Source organism: Ascidia mentula, chromosome 2 (genome assembly GCF_947561715.1).
Source record: "Ascidia mentula chromosome 2, kaAscMent1.1, whole genome shotgun sequence".
Taxonomy (NCBI): Eukaryota; Metazoa; Chordata; class Ascidiacea; order Phlebobranchia; family Ascidiidae; genus Ascidia; species Ascidia mentula.
Genome location: NC_138567.1, coordinates 15408666 through 15430479, shown reverse-complemented (window position 1 = coordinate 15430479; position 21814 = coordinate 15408666). Strand labels below are relative to the sequence as shown.

Here is a 21814-nt window from a genome sequence, read left to right as displayed (position 1 = left end):
CCACAATGTGCCAACTGATTTCAGAAGTATTGGTCAGGATTATATTAGTGCTACTTATAATAGGAACTGAAAGAGAATTTCCATCCCCACCTTTTAGTGAAGATTGACATACTAAAAACAGCGGGTTGCATGTTATGTTTTGGCAAACAGCTGTAGTGTAAATTTTTATTCACTTGCAAGGCAGGAAAATACCACTATAGTCGTTGTGCAATCTCGAGCGATTGACTTTATAAACAAATTGTTTTTTCGTTTTTTGTGGTGTTTTGGTTGAACTCCGGCTCAGCAATTGCAGCACTGTACTACTTTCACTTTCAGGCCATTTAAGTTTATTTTTGTTTAACAATGGCCTATGGACATTCCTCGTCCGGTCACTTGTCATTGGATGGGGTGCAGTTCAAGTTGTCAGAAGTTTTTACTTCCAAACCAAAAGTGCTGTTTGCTGGTGATTTTGATATCAAAGATCCAGATGTTCTGTTAGAGGATTTACAGGTAGCTATTCAAAGAAGTTTTAGAATTAAAAATTAGTAGCTCTTATGGCCAATTTTGCTTTTCTGTAGTATAATTTTGAGCTTGAGGAAGAACTCCTTGCTGAAATCAAGCGGAAACAACAAGAGGATGATGAGAAAAGAAGACTGGAACAGGAGCAAAGGGAACGTGAAAAGAAGGAGCTGGAGGAAAAACATCGGCAATTCATGTTGGAAAAACAAAAAGAAGCAGAGTTAAAAGAGCAGTTGGAAAAGGTCAAGGAGGATGAAAAGCACCAAGAAGCAAGAGCTAGAAAACTGTCGCCTAGCAACCCTTTTTTTAATGACTTGATGGGAAAAGACATTTTAAAACCACAGCCAGCTTCCCCAGACAAAGGTTAGAAAATGTGCATATATATAATATATACATGGGCATATTCATGGGGGTCCGACCCCCCCCTTTTGTGAAATATTTTGGTCTGTTTTTATAGTTAAACAAACGCCACTGTATTTTTTTGACAAAATCAGCGTGAAAACCAGAAATTTTCTTTAAAGTTGACCTAAAAACCGCATCGTGCTTGCATTCGCCATTGTCGTCGTTTTTTAGTGGTCATGTTGTTGTAATGGCAAGCAGTTTACTTGCATAAAAGTCAATTAGTTTAGTTGTTAAACACGTTGCCAATATTACGCATGTTAAAAACAACTGTTGGTGCTCGCATAGTTGCAAGGACGAATATAAGGCTACTGCTTGAAAAATAGTTCTTATTTGTTTGGCACGGACACTGGCATTCATATTTTGCTATTCTTGACCACAATTAACCTTTCTTTACACCTGAAAATCAGGGAATTTCCCAAAAAATTTGAACACCCCTTTAAAATTTCCTGGATACGCCTATATATATATATACTAGCTATCTGGGATGGGCTTTTTCCATTATGTGTTACTCTATATTAACTATTGAATGCACATTGTCACAGTATATACCATCTTAAAATAGCAACCTTGATGTATCTCAGAAAAACTGTAATTTGGCTGATATGTAGTATGGTATTAATCATGTATTTGGTTAAGATGCAAACGCTTCAGAAACTACTTGCATAATTTGTAGAAAGCAACTGTGCACTGTTGAAAAATATGTTTTTTTAAGTGTGGGTTTTATTAAGTTAGATTAAGGGTGTGGATGGACGTCTATCTAGGAATTAATCTGGGAACTAGGTTTCTCAGCAGGCAAGGTCTCTTTTCAATCAGGTCTATTGGTACAATATTAAAATAACTTATCACATCTGCCTTTCTCACATTGCCATGGCATATTCACACATATCTTAATTATGCTCCACTTCCAATAAAAGGCACCAGTGCACAAAAAGAGTATTGGTATATAACCTTTTTTTGGAAAATATCATCATGCCTACTCCCATTAGTTTTAGCCCCCTGAAAAGTTTAAATGAAAACGACTGTGTATTATGTATATAAAGGTTTGTCTGGCACAAAGCAGTCAACAACAGTGAACATCCATGAGTTCGAAACCGAAGCACCCGACCCCTTTAGTGACATGGAGTTAAAAACCATCGACGATCTGGAGGAACTAAAGGATGTTTTACAAATTGTCTCATCAAACAGTAAGCAATTATGTTGATTTTAATAACATCTATACATTTCAAAGTATCATGCACATACTGTCATCATGATCCCATTTTTATGAAGGTTTTCTCAGGTAGTCACTTGTACACCACTCATTGGCAATAACAAGCTGCCATTTCTCAGTCTATCATGGCTAAGGTCTAATGGTCAATACTTTGAAATAAAACTATATTTTGTACCTCACATGTGCCCGGAAAAAGTTGCTTTACAAAGAGCAAAGCACATCTGCCATTAAATGTGATTTAATTACAAATTGCCTTGGTTGATACAGTGTTTTATTTCAATGAAATGTGCCCCCATACATCATTAGGTGGAAAACAAAGTCCAGATGAAGCTGGATCGACTTCCAACGGCATCATATGTACGGAAACTATTTCTCCTGTGAATGGTTTGTCTCACAAACCACCTGACGCAGAAACAAAAAAGAAGTCCATGATTATTGACCAACTCACAGACTTTCTTACTGATGATGTGAAAGCAGTTGATGACCCCCAGGCTTCTCCTTTGGCCATGCCAAGAGCCAAGAAGAACAAAAATGTGGTACCACAGCACCCTACCCAAAATCCACCAGGGTTTCTTCCACCAATTACAGCCTCCCAGAAAATTTCGGGTAGCTCATCTCCTACTTCATCGAAGGGATTAATGACAACTACCGTCAGTAATTTTAACACACATGTTGACACTGCTGGGCAAACTACCTACATTCAAAACATAAATAACTTCACTCGGAGCAGCAATGTTAGCAGCAGTCGTCAAGTTCCTGTGTCCTCTCCAGCTCAAACTAAAACCGAAAACATTTATGAAAATATTCCAAGTCAAATTACTCCTCCTCCAGTAAAGCCCAGAATTGCTCCACGAAAAGTAACAAAGCCTGTACCCGACAAAGCAAGTTCGAATAACATTAAAGAACCAAACCCAAACTCATACGGTGCTGTTAAAAATAAGGTACTAGCCAACAAAAGTGCAACCGAGAGAGCAAAGTTTGAAGACACAATTAACAAAGCTTTGACAAGTCTTCCCCAACTGCCAATTCGAAATTCTAAACCACTGCCGGTAAGTGATGAATATGCAGCATGTAGTCAGAACTGAAATATTGCGGATATTGTCACATTTCATTGGTTAGATCAGTGTTTCTCAACCTACCCCTCAAATGCTCTATGCTTTGTGTGGCAAAAATTAAATGGCTAAATTTCTTATTAGCTTGCTATGTTATTGAAACATATTTTTCACTCCAAAACAGCCAGTAGTACTGTATTGGTGTGGGCCACGGAGCTAAGTAGAACTAATGATTTCTATCGCCCACTGGTTGAGAAAAACTGGGTAGATGTTATTTGTCCTTTTTTTGGCTGAAGTTGCAGCTTTGCTTTTAACCAAATTTGATTTGCTGACATTTTAATGATTTTTGTTTTCCAAAATAATAGTTTGAAAATGTATTTGCTCTTTACCATGAATACACACGTGCATGGGCGTATCCAGGGGGGGGTCCGAGGGGTCCGGACCCCCCCCTTTTGTAAAATATTTTGGTCTGTTTTGATAACTAAACAAACGCCACTGTATTTTTTTGTCAAAATCCGCTTGAAAACCAGAAATTTTCTTTGACGTTGATCTAAAAACCGCCTCGTGTTGCATTTGCCATTGTTTCCAAACAGGGAGCATTGTTACCGAACACTTGGCATTGTTACCAAACATGTTGCATTGTTACGAAACAAGTGTCATTTTTCGTCAGTTCAAGGACGAAACGTCGTATTTTAGTGGCCACGTTGTAATGACAAGCGGTTTACTTGCGTGAAAGTCAATTAGTTTAGTTGTTAAACTTTCCATAACGTTACACAATTGCGCAAGGCAGAAAGCCACCGTTTATGTGACGATTGGCGTGAACACCGGTGTTCGTATTTTGCGATTCTTGCCCACAATAGTTTATACCTGAAAATCGGGGAATTCCCTAAAAAAATTTGGACCCCCCCCTTTAAAAATTCCTGGATACGCCCCTGCACACGTGTGTTAGCTTTTACAAGACTGTATCTGCTAAAAGTATATATTTTTTTATTTAATCTTTGAGGATGAACTCTAGGACACTAATGGGACAACATGTTATTATGATGGATTAATGTTGCTTGTCTTGAATATTACTTAGGGTGTTTAGTTGTAGCTTTTTTCCAGCTCAATGGTGTTTAGTAATGACTTTGTTATGCATGCTTGCAGCTGGAAGCAAATGACCAACAATCAGTAGAAGAGGTAGTTATGCATGTTTGTGTTTGTTAAACTTGCATGTTGTGCGTGACTGAACATACATAATAACAAATGGTTAGCATAGCATGATGAATTGGTGAAAGCATTAGTTGTAGTGTGAACATAACCACATTGCTATTTATCCAACTACAAACTTTGTTTGATGACCTGTGTAAGCCTGTTTAACAATTTGTGCAACGTTCATGCAAAAAGTGATTGTGGTGGCCGAGTCTTTTGAATATATATAGTATCTGCATGAAATCTTCAAAATATTATATTTTTTATTTCCTAATTTGTTTTTTGCAGCAAATCAAGCCAAGATCTACATCACAAACACCAAGTCCCCAACCACTGGTAAGTTTAGGTGCAGTTCGGAAAGTCTCAATGAGATGGTTCTGTTTTTTATCATATTATCATTCTGGCTTGCAGAGCCCTGGTTTATTGAGTGGTTTAAGTGAAAATGAAAGAGAGTTTGCCCAGTCCTTCACATCAATGGGATTTAAGGAACAGGATGTGGTGAGAACGATGGAAAAACATGGAACTGACCATAAAGAGGTAAATATATCTTTTTTGTCTGCTGTGTTATTGACCATTACATCATTGTCTTTGGACTCCATATCCACTTTACATGTTTCTGTTGCCAGCTGTGCTATTCTTTTGCAATATTGATTATGAAATTAGTAATAGGATAGTATTGTATGCAAATAGTGATTGTGCTGTAGTCCAATATGTGAACAGGTGTTAAGTGCCAAGTGTATAATTGTTTGTAAATCAATACACAACTGTGTTAATTAAAACATATACATTGGAAAACACTTTTTTTCCATAAAGCTGTCATTGTGTACCTGGTGTATTTTTAGGTGCATTTGTACATGGCATGCAAATAGCAATTTGAAAGTTGTATATCAAGACACAACTGTCCTAAAACATATTTGCAGTCGTATTTGCATTGTTGTCTGATTATTTTTTATGCTTAGTATCATCATTTTTTTTCACTGTAATCAAAGTTTATTTTGTCACATAATCAGCATTCATGTTTGTCTAAACTTGCTTAAAAATTCTCCTCATATCGTTGGACAGAAATCCATAGGTGCTAGAAGCAATGGTGATAAATAATACCTTAAATATTGAATTCGGTCAAAAAATCTTAACAATCATCATTGATTTCAGCTATTTCAAGCATTCTAAAGGCAAGCAGTGATGCTGAAATAACAATGTTATGGACAGATTAAATTTCATGGTCCAATGGTTGTTAATGGGTGCTGTTGGTCAAACAAAACATCCCAGCTCACCAGCAAAGCATTTCTTTCCAAAAACAGCATTTGTCTGCTTTATATTATTTAACAAAATTGTTGTATTTACGTATATACAGAACGGTCCATCAAAAGTTGTTTTGTCACAATGCTACAATTTTAGGTTATCGAGCACCTTATTGTGCTTCAACGCTTGGTGGAACAACGATTTGGAATGAAAAACATTGAAGAAGCTCTAGACATTTTTAATGGTGATGAAAAAGAGGTAAACATATCTAAGATGTCTCTTTTACGGTTAGCAACCCCTGGCATGGTGTACCAAGTAATTTAGGAAATCATATTTTAATAGTTTTTATTGTGGTTTAGATATTTGTAACAACATCATTTTTGTTCAGTTTGTTATAATAAACATTTCAGGCATTGCTAGTATTGTTTTTTGAAATTTACTTAAGTCAGTCACTACACAAAAATGTTGGTGTATATACTGTAATTTGTAAATGGGCACACTGTTTAAAGGTGCTGGAATAGAGTTATACTGTAAAACAGGGGTCCCAAAACGTGGCCAGTGGGCCGCATACAGCCCTCGGCGCATTTTAAAAAAACATTTATTTGTTTTATTCCGAACCGATTAAATTGCCTGTGGTCTGTTTATTGTAATGTTTGTAGAGAGAAAGCTGTGGCCTTTCTTGCTATTGCTCTTGTTGAGTCAATTACTATTGTTTCATCACTGGATGCCATTGTTCCTTTATAAGTTAATCTTCAAAGAAGCACAGCTTATTTGTCCGCCCTGCTATTATTCCGTTTTTTCACCTATTCGGCAAACAATTTCAACTACAGTTTATTCCTAAAATGGATTATTTTTATTGACATTTTATCATTGTAACTTTGTAACAGTAGCATAGTTCTATTAGTGCCACCCACGAGTTACTTTATAATTTCTAATTTGGCCCTCCGAAAGTTTGAGATTGAGACCCCTGCTGTAAAATGTGTTCCACTTTGCTGCTCCGCCATTTCAGAAACATAGAATTGATGATATACCTGACTAAAATGTTTGGTAACTCCACTCTGTGGGCAGCAAACTTACATCATGTGATACATATGTGTATTAGTTAAGTCACAAGACAATAATTCTCATTGGAATATATATGTGAATAAATATAAGCTTCACATCAATCAGCTTGTTCCATGGCATGTGGTGAATGACTGTTTGTTGTTTACAATTAACCCCATTGAGTAATCTGTTTAGTGTTGCTAAATAGCATTTTTGATTGATTTAATATTATGCCTGGTAGAGTCAGCAACAAATGTTTGTTGGACAGTGGTGTTAGAAACAATGTGACTAACATAACTATGATTTTGTGTTTTTGAATCAGTTTTGAAACTAAGCTCTTGTGCTACCTAATTGACGTGATTGCCCACAAACACATAACCAAAAAATGTGTGTAAGTGATATGTGAGGTAACCCCCAGCATGTGTTTTTATTTCAGGCTGTTAAATTCCTTCAACTGGAAAGGTTGTTTATTGACATGGGATTCTCAAGTGAAAAGATCAAGGAAGCCTTGTTGCTGACCGACCGTAACCAAGAAAAAGCTTTGGGAATTCTGATGGGAGAGTCCTGACACACGAAAATAATTTTTCTTATCGTTTTATCACAGTATTACAGTAGTTCCAAGGTCTGCTCCGGTCAAGGTTATTCTGGTTCCAGCTGGGAGAGAGGGTGTATGTTGTTTCATGTATGGTAATGTTTTGTGACTTTGCACATGGATTGTTCACTAGTTCATTGCGTGAGACAACGTTTTTCGTTATCGCTAAGCCCGGGATGCATGTGGATTTATGATAAAATTTAGATTTTTTTGGGAGAGCAAAGTTTCTGAAACTGCCGGAACAACACATAGTTATCTTACCTACATAGCGTAGCCATGGCACAAAAATCGAACTTTCTAAATTTTGAAATATATGCGAGTTCGCTTGGTGATGTGATTTGTACCATTTGTATGTTGGTAGCTTGCCGTGCGAATATTATACAATCACCTTGTGCAGAAACTTATGTAGAGGAATTTAAACTGACACCATTAACAACACCGCCAAAGCCTAACATGTAAAGTAAAGACAAGCCTCTGCTTTATTGGTTGTTACGTCACTATGACAAACACGCATCATAATACTGTGACGTGAGAATGCTTGTGTCGTTGGATAGAATGTGCAGAGATTATGATATAAAAAATTGGTAGTTACGTGTGCAAGTCATCGTGGCGATGTGTATATTGTTTCTATGATACTGTTATTATTCTTTTCTTTTTCACATCTTCAAACTTCTTGTACAGCTCGCTTATCTCAAATAAATGGCGGTTTGTGAACGATGTGGTGAAGTTACCGCGTTTGAACTTTGGTCCAAAATTGTTTTGCTTGTTTGGGTATAAGTTTAACGGAACATAAAGTTAAAAACAGCTACGCATTGAACTCATTTGTTCGAGATGAGCATTGTTATTTCTTTCTGTGCTTTACATTGTGGCTACAGTTGCCAATAATACGCCGCTTTGCCAGGTACCTTCTTATTACCCGTTTATGCATTTAGTGTTCTTTCATGCGCCACACAACAATACAAACTTATGTACTCATCTTCATTGTAAACAAACTGAAGAAGCTAGGTTAAGCTCGCGTAAGTAAAGTTTTTAATTGGTCAGTCTGTCAAATACAGTGCACCAGCAACTACGCTAGGCCTAATTATAGAACAGGCTAACACGGCGTGTTTCAGGTATATCATGCAAAATACGCGATTATGGATATTTACGTCACAAAAGTACATCACCAAGTCCAAACCAAAGTAGCAAATGTCGAAATGCTCAAAAGAAGCTGGAACTACATGGGTGTGGTTTAGTCCTTAAAAATCAAAACGCAGTTGCAATAGGGTTGATCTTTTATTTCTAATGGCATATAATCTTGTTCAACAGCACGTTTACTAACATCGTAAGTCAACTTGTAATATTTTTTCTTTCTTCATAAAATCTTTGCTAAACACATCGACTAAAATAACTTCGCATTCTTGAGGTTTGTAGATTTTTAAGCATCTTCTTAATACTACTTTGCAAGGCTTAAGCTTGTATCTGAGCAGATTTTGCCGCCGCCTCGCCTGCCTCAATTTGCGCAAGTGAAGCGCGTAAATTAAATCGGTTCGTGGACACTTGTTGCTGCTTTTCATCTTTATTCGGGCGTTCTTAGGTTTATCTTCGTCATAATCATCACTTGTGACGCAAGATTGAAGATTATTGCTTGTAAATGCGCCGCTTTGTGGTTTAAAAATGTCAATAGATTTACACATTTTCTGTGAGTTATTTATATGTTTCGTGCAGGCATGATCAGAATCATCATCTAATCTTCGTTTTTCAACGACGTCATTATTTTCTTTCAAACGCACAAATGGTTTTAGTGGTGGCTCCACTTGTATTAGAGTTTGTTTTAACTGAAACTTGTCAACGTCATTTTGTTCACCAGATCCGCTTTTGATGTGTTTCAAGAGAGCTGAGTTATTATTAATTTCTTTCACAGCTCTTTCTGCCAAACTTGTGCAGGAAACTATGACAATGTCGTCCACAGTGTAATTTTCTCGATAGTTGGCATTCCTTTTTTTCATAATTGGCTTTGGGTCTTTGGGTTTTTTTCTGCTAGCTAAGGATTGAGTTGAAGTAATGACAATATCATCGACTGTGTAACGCGGTTTATGGTGGGTCTTGCCACGAGCTACTGGTTTCACGAACTTGGAACATCTTGTATTAGGCTGCGGCCACTGGTTCGAAACTGTTGGAAAACTTCCAAAAACATGCGGCAAGGAATGCATTCCAAACGGTCGATCGCCTGTAGAAACCTTGTTGTAAATTCGGTCAGTGGGAGCAGAGTGATGGTAGTTGTGGGTTTGCCAATTATATTGAATTGCGTGATTTTCAGGCAATTGTGATAGGTTTCTTACAGGTGGCTGGCAACTGCGCTCCAGGACTGGGTTTGGATGCAGCAAATTACCCGGCATGTTAATCTGCGGGAGCGAATGAATGGCTCCGTTTGTATTGAGCATGCCTTCGTAGAATGTGGTAGGTTGAAAAAATGTGTGATGTGCTGGTATGTTGTTCATTTGACATTCTGTGGAAAAGCATAACAGGTCAAGTGAATGTTAAGTAGCTACGTAAATTTTATTTAAAAATGCTTAAAAAACGCTGTTCATTAAAGTCAAGTAATAAGTTGTAAACTGTGAAACGTTGTTTAAAATCATGCAGTAAACGTATAAAGGTATGACGATTTGATCACATCATTTAAAGATAAGTTAATGGTTGCCAACATTTATGACGCACAGACATTTTGTTTCAAAAAATATTTCAGAATTACATGCTCACTGTGAGAAAAGATAAATTAATTAAAATATATTTGCTATCAGGCTATTAAACAAATAACAGCTATAGCTGGCCCAAATCAACATTGTGTAGTTTGTACTTTGTCTCAGACAGAAAATAACACATTTTAGCGTGTAACACTAAGTTTACACTGAAATTATAGATGCAGTTGGTGCTAGCAGCCCCCAGAGGTAAACATCTCTTTTGTAATTGGCAAATTAATATCCACCTGATATAAGTTTACTTGTGGGTTGGGGCACTAGCGCGTCCAACTGCTCCTAACGTTAAAATATTTCACAAATACAGAGAAACACATAACTTCACTTGCAACCTAAACTGAAAAAAGTTCACATATCTGCTATAACTTACTGGTTGTCATAGAAACATGACCACGGAAAGTTGTGTCTTGTCCGTGCAGAGAAAAGTGATCGACCGGACGAAAAGACGTTTTTAATCCGTTATACATTTGATCTTGATATCGAAACATTTTACACGTGTCTGAAAAAATAGATTTTTAAACCCCATATTTTACTTAACTCATATTTAGTTGAAATTAAAAGCAACCGCCTGTCGGCTAAGTTAATCCCGTGCAAAGTTCACAAACATGTAGTTTATGGATTTAAATATCAAAAACAAAACTCTGTTCATTTTATATTATAACCGGTGCTTGTTTCAACTTTCGCAGTGCTGAACAAACTGCCTTCATCGAACCACTTCAAATGTTTGAAAGCAATGATGATTAAAGGTGAATTACTGTTGTGTTCGCTGCGTTTTTTCAATTATTACCAAACGAATTCGTGCACTTTGCGCCGGAGGAATAGTTTTACCTGTGAATAAACGCATTTGGGTGATTGGTTTCTTTCCAACGAGGGTCTGTCGCATTCACATTGATTGGTGGTGATTATATTGAGCCCTAAAGCGCCCGTGTGCTCGTTGTGAGTAACATAGTTTTGAGTCATTATAATTTTACGTATAAATTGTGCGTTCCTGCGTTTTGCTAAGATCATACTTACGTTAATCGCCTGCAATCTGTTTGAGTTTCCTGGATACTGACATAAAAATTTTATTCCTCCTAATCTTATCCCGTTTGTAAGTTATTTCCATCACAAAGTTTAGAGATGTATTCAACCAATAAAATATGGAAATTTAGATTTTATTTGAATATTCACGAGGAACATCAAAAATCGATTATAATTGCAATTGCAATATGTTACCATCAGTGAAACCGCATGATTAACTCGACACAGCAACAATTTATACCAGGAATATGGCTTTCATTTTTTTAAAGGTGTGTTGTGCGAATCATCAAACAAAATGTGTGCCCAATGTCGTGAAGGAGCTCCCTCATTTGTGATTTTGTCATCATCATACTTTATTGCTTAATAATTGCCTCTAGGACTGTTTATCACCCCTTTAAGTAGTCCAGAAGGGACTACAATATCTCCTGCGATCAGCTTCAAACATTTTTAACCCCAGCAATGGCTTCTAACAAACCAGCAAAACAATCGGCCGTTGCAATAATACAGGTTTTCTTCTATTTCATTTCCAGATAAGTTGATCTTAAATTCTAACGAACCCAGATGCTCAGGCAGTTTTATTCTAGGCGTTTTGTAACAGTAGGTTAATTAGTGTCGCGGGGTAAAAAAACAAGAAAATATTTTGGATATATTAATAACACAATAACTGTGCTTGGTGAATGACAATTTTCTGTATGTTCCAAGTGTGAAAATAAAGATTTTGGAAGTAACATTGAGCCCAATAACGACTTTGGTTTATATATAAATAAAAAACACAAATGATATGTTGGTTCGTAGGCACGTACTGATGTAGCCTATAATACAGTCAAAACAGGATTTGATGATATCTACACTGCAGACGCTCATGGACTGTTTGTAACAGGATACTAGATCATTTCCTCACAAAGCAACTTTTCTCACAAAAGGCCTCACTTTATATCGCTTTTGGGAACTCTAGTACACGAGCTCTTACGTTGGCTAACTACACGCGGTTTATGCAAATTGCCAGCAGTTGAGAGGTTGTGACTCCATAATATGAGTTATTATTTACCAAACGTAAAGCAGAGATCGTTAGCAATAATGGAGCGAGGTTAGTTTGTTAAATGTGCGAAGCAATTCATCTGTGTGTTATGCTAAGTTCATAGATGCAGAAAGGCAACTTACATTTTTTCCATAGTTGCTACTTGCGCGGTGCAATGCACTGACAAATGCAGTCTGTGGCAGAAATTTAAAAATGTTTTTTTATCTTTTGACGACTTTTTTGATTTAGTCCAGTGTTCGATTAAGCTTAGGTATATGCAGTAATTCTAATCCAACGCGATGCCTAATTTTTAACACCACTCGGCGCAAAAAGATGACGGAATTCGCAAGAACTGACAAGTTGATCTTGCTTTAACTTTGACACAACACTGGTTGTTTTTCCTTTCACGAAACTATTTTCGGAATAGTCGTTTCTCTTATTGGACTGATTCATGACAGTATAGTTAAAGACAGATGACGTTCATTGTTGCGTGGAAGACAAACTTAACTCTTTAATGAATACATATGATAGTTATTGCAAATTTACAAGGTTTGTGACCAGTCTGTTTGTCAGTTCTTGGTTTTGAAAGTGTTGTGGAATGCAACAAATTACTAATTTTGCACCCTGTGTTGTCAGTGTGTATCGTACCCTGCGGTGTAAACGCGTGCAAAGCGTTATTCTTTTGCCGGAATGCTGATTGCATTTCTTGCTGCAAGCTTCATATTATTCTATGGTTGTTGCGTTGGTCGAAAATACTACAAGAAATATCGTTGAAGAAAAAATCCAATTTGCAATTTGCGCGGTCTGTTAATGAAGCTGCTTTGCAATTAGAACATTAATGATAATCTCCCCCTTCTTAATGGCATAGAAATTTACGAGAATATTGCTGCCTAGGTGTCAGGCAATATTCCGCAAAATTGTCTGATCAACATTTCAAAAGTGTAAAAAAATCTTACTGGGTGACACACGATAAAATAAAGACTGGTTTCATAAAACACATGACGTTTCTTGTGAAACAGGATTACACGGAAAAGATCATAAAATGTGTAACAATACATCAGTCAAATTCCTCCAACAGTGCACAATCAGTGAAATCGTCCAACAAGATTTCCCAACACGGTTTCAAGTTTCCTTGCTGCACTCACGAAAAACAGATGACTTCGTGTAAACAAGTTCAATTTGATCCACCAGCTACGATACACCTAAAAAAAGTGCAAACCATAAAAATCAAACAATTAGCAACTGAAAAAGAAAGCATTGATAAGGATGGGAAAACGATTGCGCAATTGTCACATGCAGAAAAATGCAATTCAGACGAGAATTTCTTGTATTCAAAGCGGATAAATCAAAAGAACCTTCCTTCTCTACCTAGCCCACATGTCGTTCTAGTTCCCTTGTCGCAGTTACTGACCAAGACCCAAGGGGTGAACAATCCAGCAACTCTACCAGCACCAAATAATACTTCCCATTCACTCTTACTTTCCAAGGATATACATAATAAAATGAGGTTGGGAAAGGGAAAATTTCTATTCGCTGAAGATTATTTGGTTTCACCGGAAAAAAGGATGTCGAAGAAAAAGTTGCCTCATTTAAAAAAAACTCGTTCTTTCCCAAAGGCAGATACAATTATTTCAAAAAGCACAACTTTCAACATTGAAACCATTTCTGCTATGCAATCGAACTCTTCGAAAGGAAACAAAAGCATGCACCTGAGGAAACTTTTCGTACGCTTGACGAGAGATCCGAAAGTAGAAGAAATGTTTCACTGTTTTAGCTCAAGAAAACGCAAACTAGAGTCTCAACATTTGCTTATTGAAAAGTTCATGCACTCTATGCCAAAAGCTTTGACGCAGAAAACTATTGATCGTATTGTTACAAAGTTGCAACAAAGTAAATACCGTCGGGCAACAGTGACCAAGGTAACTCAAGCTCTAAAGTTGAAATACAAACAAACTGTCCAGAAGATGGATAAATCACGAAAATGTAATGAGGGGCACCCAGGTAAAATACCAACATCTTTTCAGAAGTTTACAGACAGTTGTCTGTTGAAAAAAGAGTTTGAACTCACATTCGCACGCCAAAAGCAAATCAAAGCGCAAAAACAAGCAATTGATATGGTGGAAATGGGTTTACCAAACATGGATGGTTACGAGCAAAAGGTTAATACGGTAAAATGAATTAGGAAGCATGGAAACCATTTCATCCGGAGGTCTGCTGAAAAAAGTCTGATGACAAATTCTTGTCAATGCAACCAAGTTTTGAAACAAAAGGCGAAAATAACAATCGGAAAAATTCAGAGAGATGCGAATGGATTTAGTATACGAATCCCACTTACATAAGTTGCACAGACCAACGAGAACAGCAACATGCTCTGTAAAACAACTGAGTGATATTGCTGGTTTTAAAGTAATCCTGCGAAAAGTGTCGCTGAGGATTACAAGCACACCTTCTAAACGTATTTGTATTGCATTTTATTGCTAATCAGTTTGATATGCTTTCGTTACACCTTTGCGAATGAATTTTCAATCATCAAGCAAAAATGTTTGGTTATCTCAACAATTTGTAAAAATCGTAATGGTGTATTGGGTGTATCCTGGGGTATCGTTTACACAAAATAAAATAGACCACTCGCATTTTAAAAAGTAGGAAATTTACAGTTATTGAAGAGAGGTGTACAAAGTCTAAACCAATTTTTTTATGACTGGTCATTTTGCCTTAGAATGTTGCGGTTATTGTCAAAGTGGATAACACCAGCGACCATTACAATAAACAAAAAACATACCGCCTACGACTACATATGTTTGCGTTCAATTAATGTCCTGATGAGTTCTCAAAGATATCAAACGGTTTAAAATAATACAATGAGAATATAAAGAAAAAGTTCCCACTTGCAAACAAAGAAAGAAAGGAATTAGAGAATGAATATAACATAAAAATAATCTTACAACAAATTTCCACTTTGCAGACTATTTTAAAACATTTTTCCACCACGCTCGGAAAGAATATCAGTAAGTGGCACACTATAAGGCCTGACAAGAAATTCATCTTTCAAGGTTTTATACGTGGACCTTGTCCAATACCGCTTCTTGATTCGCAGTCTTTAGTTGCTGTTGGTAAACTAAGTCCATTCTTGGCAACTTGCTCATGGAAATCGACAACCGAGCAGAACGTCGCGTCGACCTTTGCGAAGCTCGGGGGAAAGAATTTTCTTGTTTTTCTTCTTTTACAAAGGCCAAGAATAACTTGTTAGGAGTTAAAGATCTTTTCTTTAACCGACCACGTTTTGCTGTTTGCTTGGTGGGAAAGTTCTCACCAGTTATTTCCAGTTTGATTGCTTTGCGTTTGCTTTCCCGAACCGATTTCACAAATTTGTAATCCGGTTTTCCCATTTCAAGAAGAGCATCAACTTCATTCCGGATTTTTTCGATCAGTTCATCACCAGGAGTATCAATCACACTCGAAAGTTGCTCCCTTTTGAGAGGTGTATTATTCTTGACGAGTTCAGTGTTAGCGTTATTTGCATTTTTACCAGTCTGGTCCGTACGGTTAGTTATGTTTTCACAAACATAATTTTTCTCGAGATCTGAATGCGAGGTAGTCAAATTGTAGGTGTTCACGTTAATATTTTTGTCGTTTCTTTTGGTCGAAGGATTTGCATAAACCGATTCACTATTTGGTATCGAACAACTTGTGTCTCTTTTCTTCAGTTTCTTTCCATTCTGGGTTTTATCAGTTGAAGAGCCTGCATGGTTCTTTTGTGTATGTAAAGGTTTTGTCGAGTCCATCAGCAGAGTTTTACAGGGATTGGAAATTGGAGCTGCCTTAGTTGGTAAGCATATAGCAATTGGTACAGAGGGTGGGACAAACTGATAGTGGTACGTGTGGTCTTGCCCCTTCCTTCTAGATATAAGTAACCCATTTCGAAAAGTAGCCCAAGAGGTATCTTCATCCAAACCAGTCCAGTCCATCGTGGAAGTAGTTGGAGATATTTGTGCTTCATCCATGGAATTTAACCTAGGTGTAGTCGTAGCACTGTTGTTTCCATTTCCTGATACTGCATTGTCCTTTGTTATTGTTATATCAACAAACGGCTTTTCCTGATGCGAAGTCAGCGTTAGTTCTTCATGTTTTTCCATGACTCTTGAACCTTCTTCCCTTGCTAATATTTCCGATTGATGAAAAGCTGATGAACACAGAAGAACTTTGTTGTCGTTTCAGGGCAATGCAGGAGACCGTAATGTTCTTCCCTGTTGTGATATCTCTGTGATTGACGGCGAAATTTGCTTCTCTAAAACCTTAATTGTCTGTGTTTTCGTCCTTTGACAACGGGATTTCGTAAATCTAATCGTATTCAAAGACTTGCTGCGTGGTTCTGCAAGTTGTTGTCTTCATTACATTTAAAGCAAGATGGATCTATACAAACTCAAAACTATCTGACTATACCGGCGCACAAAGACCAATATCCTGACAATTGTATCAGTGAATATTAATTGTTTAATTTACGTCACCAAAATATTGTAAACTGTTATCTAACCTTGCTGATGGATGTTAGAGATAAACCAAAAATCACACTGTACCAACGTAATCATAAAACAAGCGTCTTTGTTACGTCACATGCTATTCTTAAAGGCATTGCGCAGCATGAGGTCTGAGTATCTCGGTTATAATGGGACAATGATATTAAAGATGTGCTACGAAGAACAAAATCAACTAGATGTGCTCGCCAAACTCCACGCTTGACTGATGCTGGTAGTGTTTTTTTTGCTCTGTGTCACGACAGTTGTCTCGCATGGAGTGATTTTTGTAACAAGCTTTCGCATGTAATATACACAGATAGGAGTCATGTACCAGTGACGGAAGGACTTTGGAAAACGGAAACAATAACAAAGCGTTTGTTGACTGATACTAACCCGGCCCTACATAAATAATGCGCAAAAACTATGTTAACATCTCCGCTGGAAGTGGACTGCGTACACCTCAAAGGTTGTTGAACATTAATTTTAATTCCCTGCATGACTCACATGTCCTTTCGGCGCAATTGGTAGTTATCCTATGCTTAATTGTGCATTATTCGCTTAAGGCGAAAAAAAACAGCACGATCTCTGGACATATTTTCAACTCAACTGCATATGTGAATCAAATCGACTTAGCCAAAAGCCACAACACGTCACGTACATAACGGGAGAGCCTATTTCGTCGACTAACACGCTTGATTGGTCAACCAGAATAATCAAGTGACTGTTTTGCAACAAGAAACATTCTCTCCTTGGTTCGCGACATACAAATACCAACGCACATATATCTTGATTACAAGCATGTATTTGAACAATTTCTTTGTAATCCAGTATCTTTCGATTTGACATGCCTGAGTGACTTTGTAGGCGTGACAGATATATGGCTTGCTGATTGGTGAAATTGCTGGCGATACAAAACGGTTGATGGTGGCTGTGCACAGGATCCGTTTCGGTGCGTTATCGTCCGTATGCGTATACGCGCGTAAAAACTTCGCCTTCCGACGGCGTCTTTACACAGAGTGCGTAACGTCCGAAACTTTCGAACCATGCGTTAACGCAAGGCCATCTGACGCGATCGAACATGCTTGATTTTACGCACGTACGCATGGAATTTTGTTGATGATATAACATGGCTGTTACAGCGAGAATTAACGTTCACCCTTAACTAGTAAAGCTCTTGGTATTCATCCGCACATGTGCTTGTCTTTAGGACGACGTATTTGTAGGGTGAAAGGATGAAATTGTACTGTAGTTAAACTTTTGTTGTGTTAAGAAACAACTAAATTTTATCCTGATTCTATTTGAATAAGTTGAATAAGATGCCAGTAAAGCCCGATGCACACATACACCCTTGCGGGTACGGCGCGGCTTGCGGCCGAACTTACGGCGGTTGATGCACACTGCGACGGTCGCGCGTCTGTGCGACGATGTGCGGTTGCGAGGACTTGGTCTTGCGGCGTCTGCGGCAAAGTAGAAAATTTTCTTCTACTTTGCCGCACAGCCGCACATCGCCGCGAACGGCTCGAAGTTGAAAAATTTGATATAAAATGACATTTTGGGTCACAGTTTCGTTTGATGTGACAGTTTTGACAAATTACTGGGTTTTGTGCGTGAGAAAATGGTGCCTTGAAAGCAACAAAGCTCCCATGTGGACGTTACAGCAGCGGGATACTGCTATGCTGACCAAATTAAAATGACCTTTTTTCTGCCTGGGCTAGCTATATATTACAGCTCATTTTCCATGCACCCAGTAGCAGGTATTAAATTATTGTAGCCCTATACTTAAAAAGATTGAAGTTTGTAACAAGTGTGCTGCAATGGATGACGTTTGCTTTGAAACCTTGCTTAATCTACATTCCACAATTGAAGCATATGTTCTGTATGAAAGTTTATCTGGGAGTGAAAGGTAGTGATTAAGTGAGAGTAACCTATATATATCTTATTTAAGTATTTATAAAGCTATCATTTTAATGTTCAGAAATATTTGGGTGCATGGAATGCTAAAAGAAAGTATTTACTTCTTTCCTTAATTCAAGCTGGCAGTTTTTGCTAAATTGCAGTGCCTTAACCATCAATTTATGATTTGACAGTTTCTATTTCTTTTCACATCAAGTTATTCTAGGAAGTAGTGCAGTACAATGGATATTGAACAAAGTTTTAATATGAAGCTTATTGACCTTGTGTCTCAAGCTAATCTAATTTTCAACCCATGTCACCCAGACCACAAAATTAGAGGCAAAACAGATTCTGCATGGAGAAACATTGCCCAGGAATTAAACTCTACTGGTAAGTTTGCATCTTATTACAAAAATAATTACTAAATTGATTTTTACTTTCAGTTGACCAGTGTCAAAAGCGTTGGCGTACGCTGCGAACAGCATATGGTAAAAAACACAAAAAAAACACTGGAGCTCCAAGTGGGTCTGGTACCCTCCCGCCAGAGAGATGGCCATATTACAACCAACTATCATTTTTGGATAGTTATATCAAGCATAGAGGGTATGTGGATGGTATGTAGTAATAAAAAGGATTTATTGTTCTTCCTGTTTATGTAGATCTGTAGACAACTTTGCTGATGACAGTAGTTCTCCCCAGTCTTTTTTCGACAACCCTGGTCAGTATGTTAAATGTTTATGCTTATAATGTTCAAGTGTGTCTTTCATTATTGCAGCACTTTTGCTCATTACCATGAAAGAAGTTATATTTTTGGTTTATAATATTTAAAGAGGATTGAAAGTACCAGAGAAGATAATTCATTTTCTTCTGATGCTGCTACTGCAGACATGCCTGCAAATGCAACTCAACCAGAAGAACCAAGTTGCAAAAGAAAAAAAACAGACAAACAGAAAGTACAGGTATGCTCAAGCCTATGCTTTAGTTCATGATATTATGAATAAAAACTAAAATCAGTAATGTTTCTGTTTTGCAGACAGAGATGCTAAATTATTTAAGGCAAAGCTCAAGTCATCTTGCAGAACTCCAGGAAAGGAAATTAGATCGACGAGACCACTTCGGTAAATTTGTGGTGGCACAATTAAGAGAAAAACCTGCAGAGCTTGTGGAGGTGTACATGAAGGAAATAAACAGTGTATTATTTGCGAATTTTGCCATGGAGTTTAATGTTGCACAACAGTCCAGTTAGACTAATTTCGTTACTTTCTTTCAATGTTCAGTATTTCTTTCAATGTTCTTTTTAATAAAATTTAAAAATGATAAAACAAAACTACATGAAGTTGGTTTTTTGTGAGGAATTGTTTGAGGTGATACAAAACAAAGAGTTAAGCCTTTATGTGTGTAGGCGTGCTAATAACAATGACGTAGTGTGTTTTTGTATTGTCTAGCCGTTATGAGTAGGTTGGCTAAGTTGTGTGACCAGAAAGCAAAAATTTGACTTGAAAAGTTATAGGTCGAAGGCAGACGATTACATGCCTTGAAAATGACAATGCACTAGTTGGTTGATAATGTGCTTATTGGAGTGTTTTGGCTAAGGGCATTTTACACACTTGTATATTTGAGGAACTTGGTCCAGTTCTTAACTTATAAAAAAAGTGATGTGGAATCCTTTTTGTCATGACATAAGAAAAACTGATGCACGAGAACAATTGTAATAAAACATAGCAATTACATTGCAATGTGTTTGTGTATTATAATTATAACAAAAATGATGAGAAATCAGTATTTGTCAACTGTAAATCTGCCGCTGCATATTTTGGTACTGGGTTTTCTGCCTTTAGGTGGACGTTTTTCCCAAAACTATTTTGCTTTCCGTGATTTATTATCCTCTATTTGCAGTGCTTTTTCATTTTTGCAGATTTTTTAGAATCATTTTGTATTATTTTTATTGTTGTAAAACTGACAGTTTAACATTTACTATTATTCTGAATCTAATGTCTACTATACTTGGGCAAAGATAACAATTGGTTTTACAAATACGCACGGAAAACAATCATGCAGTTAGTGTCACTTCCTGTGCTGTGATCACAAAGATCTTTGCTAAAAACGCACCAAGAATGCAGCATGGTTCTGAATCATCCAACCTGCAACACTGTCCAGGTGCTGGTTAGCATTTGTTTGCAAGAAAGAGCACATTTTACAAATTTACAAGTCTGTTTTTCTCCAGATTCAAATATGTGATGGTACTGCTGAATACTGCTCTTCTGGCAAATTTTATTTTATCGACGCTTCTCGACGTTTCGGCTGTTATGCAACAGCCTCATCGGGAGGTATGAACAACAAAGTAAAAACGCTACACCAGAAAAGAAGAAGTGAAAGAGCGATAAGAAAGGACGAACACACCTGCACTATACAATTGTCAGTAACAACACGGGTTATCATCGTTTTTGGAGTGCGCGAGGTTTAACGGCGGAATTTCTTGGCAGGTGTCGGTACACTGGGGGCGTTTTGTCATTGAGTGATGACGCATGCGTATTAATGTTCAATGGCTCCAAACAATCCTCTTGTGCCTATCGGACTCGCGTTCTTTAAACCTCGTTTTTGGCGCACGGCCAGTTTCCCCAATGTACACGCTTGGTACAATAAATCCATTTGATCATAAAATAAGAAGCATTTCGTAGTTATCAAATATTCTCAGGCTTTCTTCTTTTCAATAGTTGACCAACATGTAATAGAGAGTAATTAAAATCACAGTTTTGGAACTGTTCACACACTCAGCATTTTGATTTGGTCTCCCACCGACCTGCGCAACCAAGCGTAACTTCCGTACGATAACGGATTCTGAGTATAGTGCCTTTTCATGGATGGTTCGGGACGAAAGTCCGTTTCGTTTACGTATGTAATCTGTCCGGTCAGTTTTCGCATGCGATTTACGCACTCGTTAACGCAATACGCATTCTGTGTACAGCCACCTGGCTGACAGTCCTCTGGGGAGGTGGCATCTGGCAACATTAAACACTGGTCGACACAACTTCAAACACACGTAGCTTTGTCGTTTCTCAATGGATTTCGGTAATTTTTGCATATGATGCACAGAATTGTATGTATTTTTCCTGCGAATGAAAAGACAAGTGTGGAAAGGTTTTTCAATGAGCTTCGCATTGGTGGTGGAATTATTTTCCCCGTTGTGCCAAGAAAAGAGAGCGAAAAACCGTTTTTGGGCCGTGTTTATGGACAGCATTCGGCCAGTAAACATATAGTCACCGCAACTTGAAAGACAAGTTTGATATCGTAGGAAAGGTTTTGTTTGAGCTTTGCAATGATGGTAGAATTGTCTTTCCCTTAGAACTGTAGCCAAAGTGAAAGACTGATTTCTGTCATGATTATTATTCGACTTGACGAT

At 37.5% G+C, this 21814-nt stretch overlaps 2 protein-coding genes across 3 annotated transcripts; both read left to right on the top strand.

Moving 5' to 3' along the window:
• Positions 1–319: 319 nt before the first annotated feature.
• Positions 320–8200, top strand: LOC145889109 (uncharacterized). 2 transcript variants are annotated; one of them, XM_082979992.1, is made up of 9 exons: positions 320–489; positions 558–861; positions 1941–2084; positions 2417–3159; positions 4309–4341; positions 4642–4689; positions 4765–4890; positions 5752–5853; positions 7076–8200. In XM_082979992.1, exons 1-9 carry the CDS (start codon positions 343–345, stop codon positions 7205–7207), a joined length of 1779 nt encoding a protein of 592 aa, XP_082836118.1. In that variant the 5' UTR covers positions 320–342; the 3' UTR covers positions 7208–8200. The 2 variants fall into 2 exon arrangements, with proteins under 2 accessions (XP_082836118.1, XP_082836119.1); XM_082979993.1 differs by lacking the exon at positions 4309–4341.
• Positions 8201–18656: 10456 nt separating this feature from the next.
• LOC145890353 (uncharacterized) lies at positions 18657–19660 on the top strand. Its single transcript, XM_082981342.1, has 5 exons — positions 18657–18804; positions 18858–19017; positions 19074–19140; positions 19245–19373; positions 19448–19660. Exons 1-5 carry the CDS (start codon positions 18657–18659, stop codon positions 19658–19660), a joined length of 717 nt encoding a protein of 238 aa, XP_082837468.1.
• Positions 19661–21814: the final 2154 nt, after the last annotated feature.

Bases quoted from the DNA above. Each gene is read 5' to 3' on its own strand.
- LOC145889109 (XM_082979992.1), top strand. From the start codon at position 343: ATGGCCTATGGACATTCCTCGTCCGGTCACTTGTCATTGGATGGGGTG. The intron at 862-1,940 runs GTTAGAAAATGT...ATGTATATAAAG, and splicing joins GCCAGCTTCCCCAGACAAAG to GTTTGTCTGGCACAAAGCAG. The intron at 2,085-2,416 runs GTAAGCAATTAT...ATACATCATTAG, and splicing joins ACAAATTGTCTCATCAAACA to GTGGAAAACAAAGTCCAGAT.
- LOC145890353 (XM_082981342.1), top strand. From the start codon at position 18,657: ATGGATATTGAACAAAGTTTTAATATGAAGCTTATTGACCTTGTGTCT. The intron at 18,805-18,857 runs GTAAGTTTGCAT...TTTTACTTTCAG, and splicing joins CCAGGAATTAAACTCTACTG to TTGACCAGTGTCAAAAGCGT. The intron at 19,018-19,073 runs GTATGTGGATGG...CTGTTTATGTAG, and splicing joins AGTTATATCAAGCATAGAGG to ATCTGTAGACAACTTTGCTG.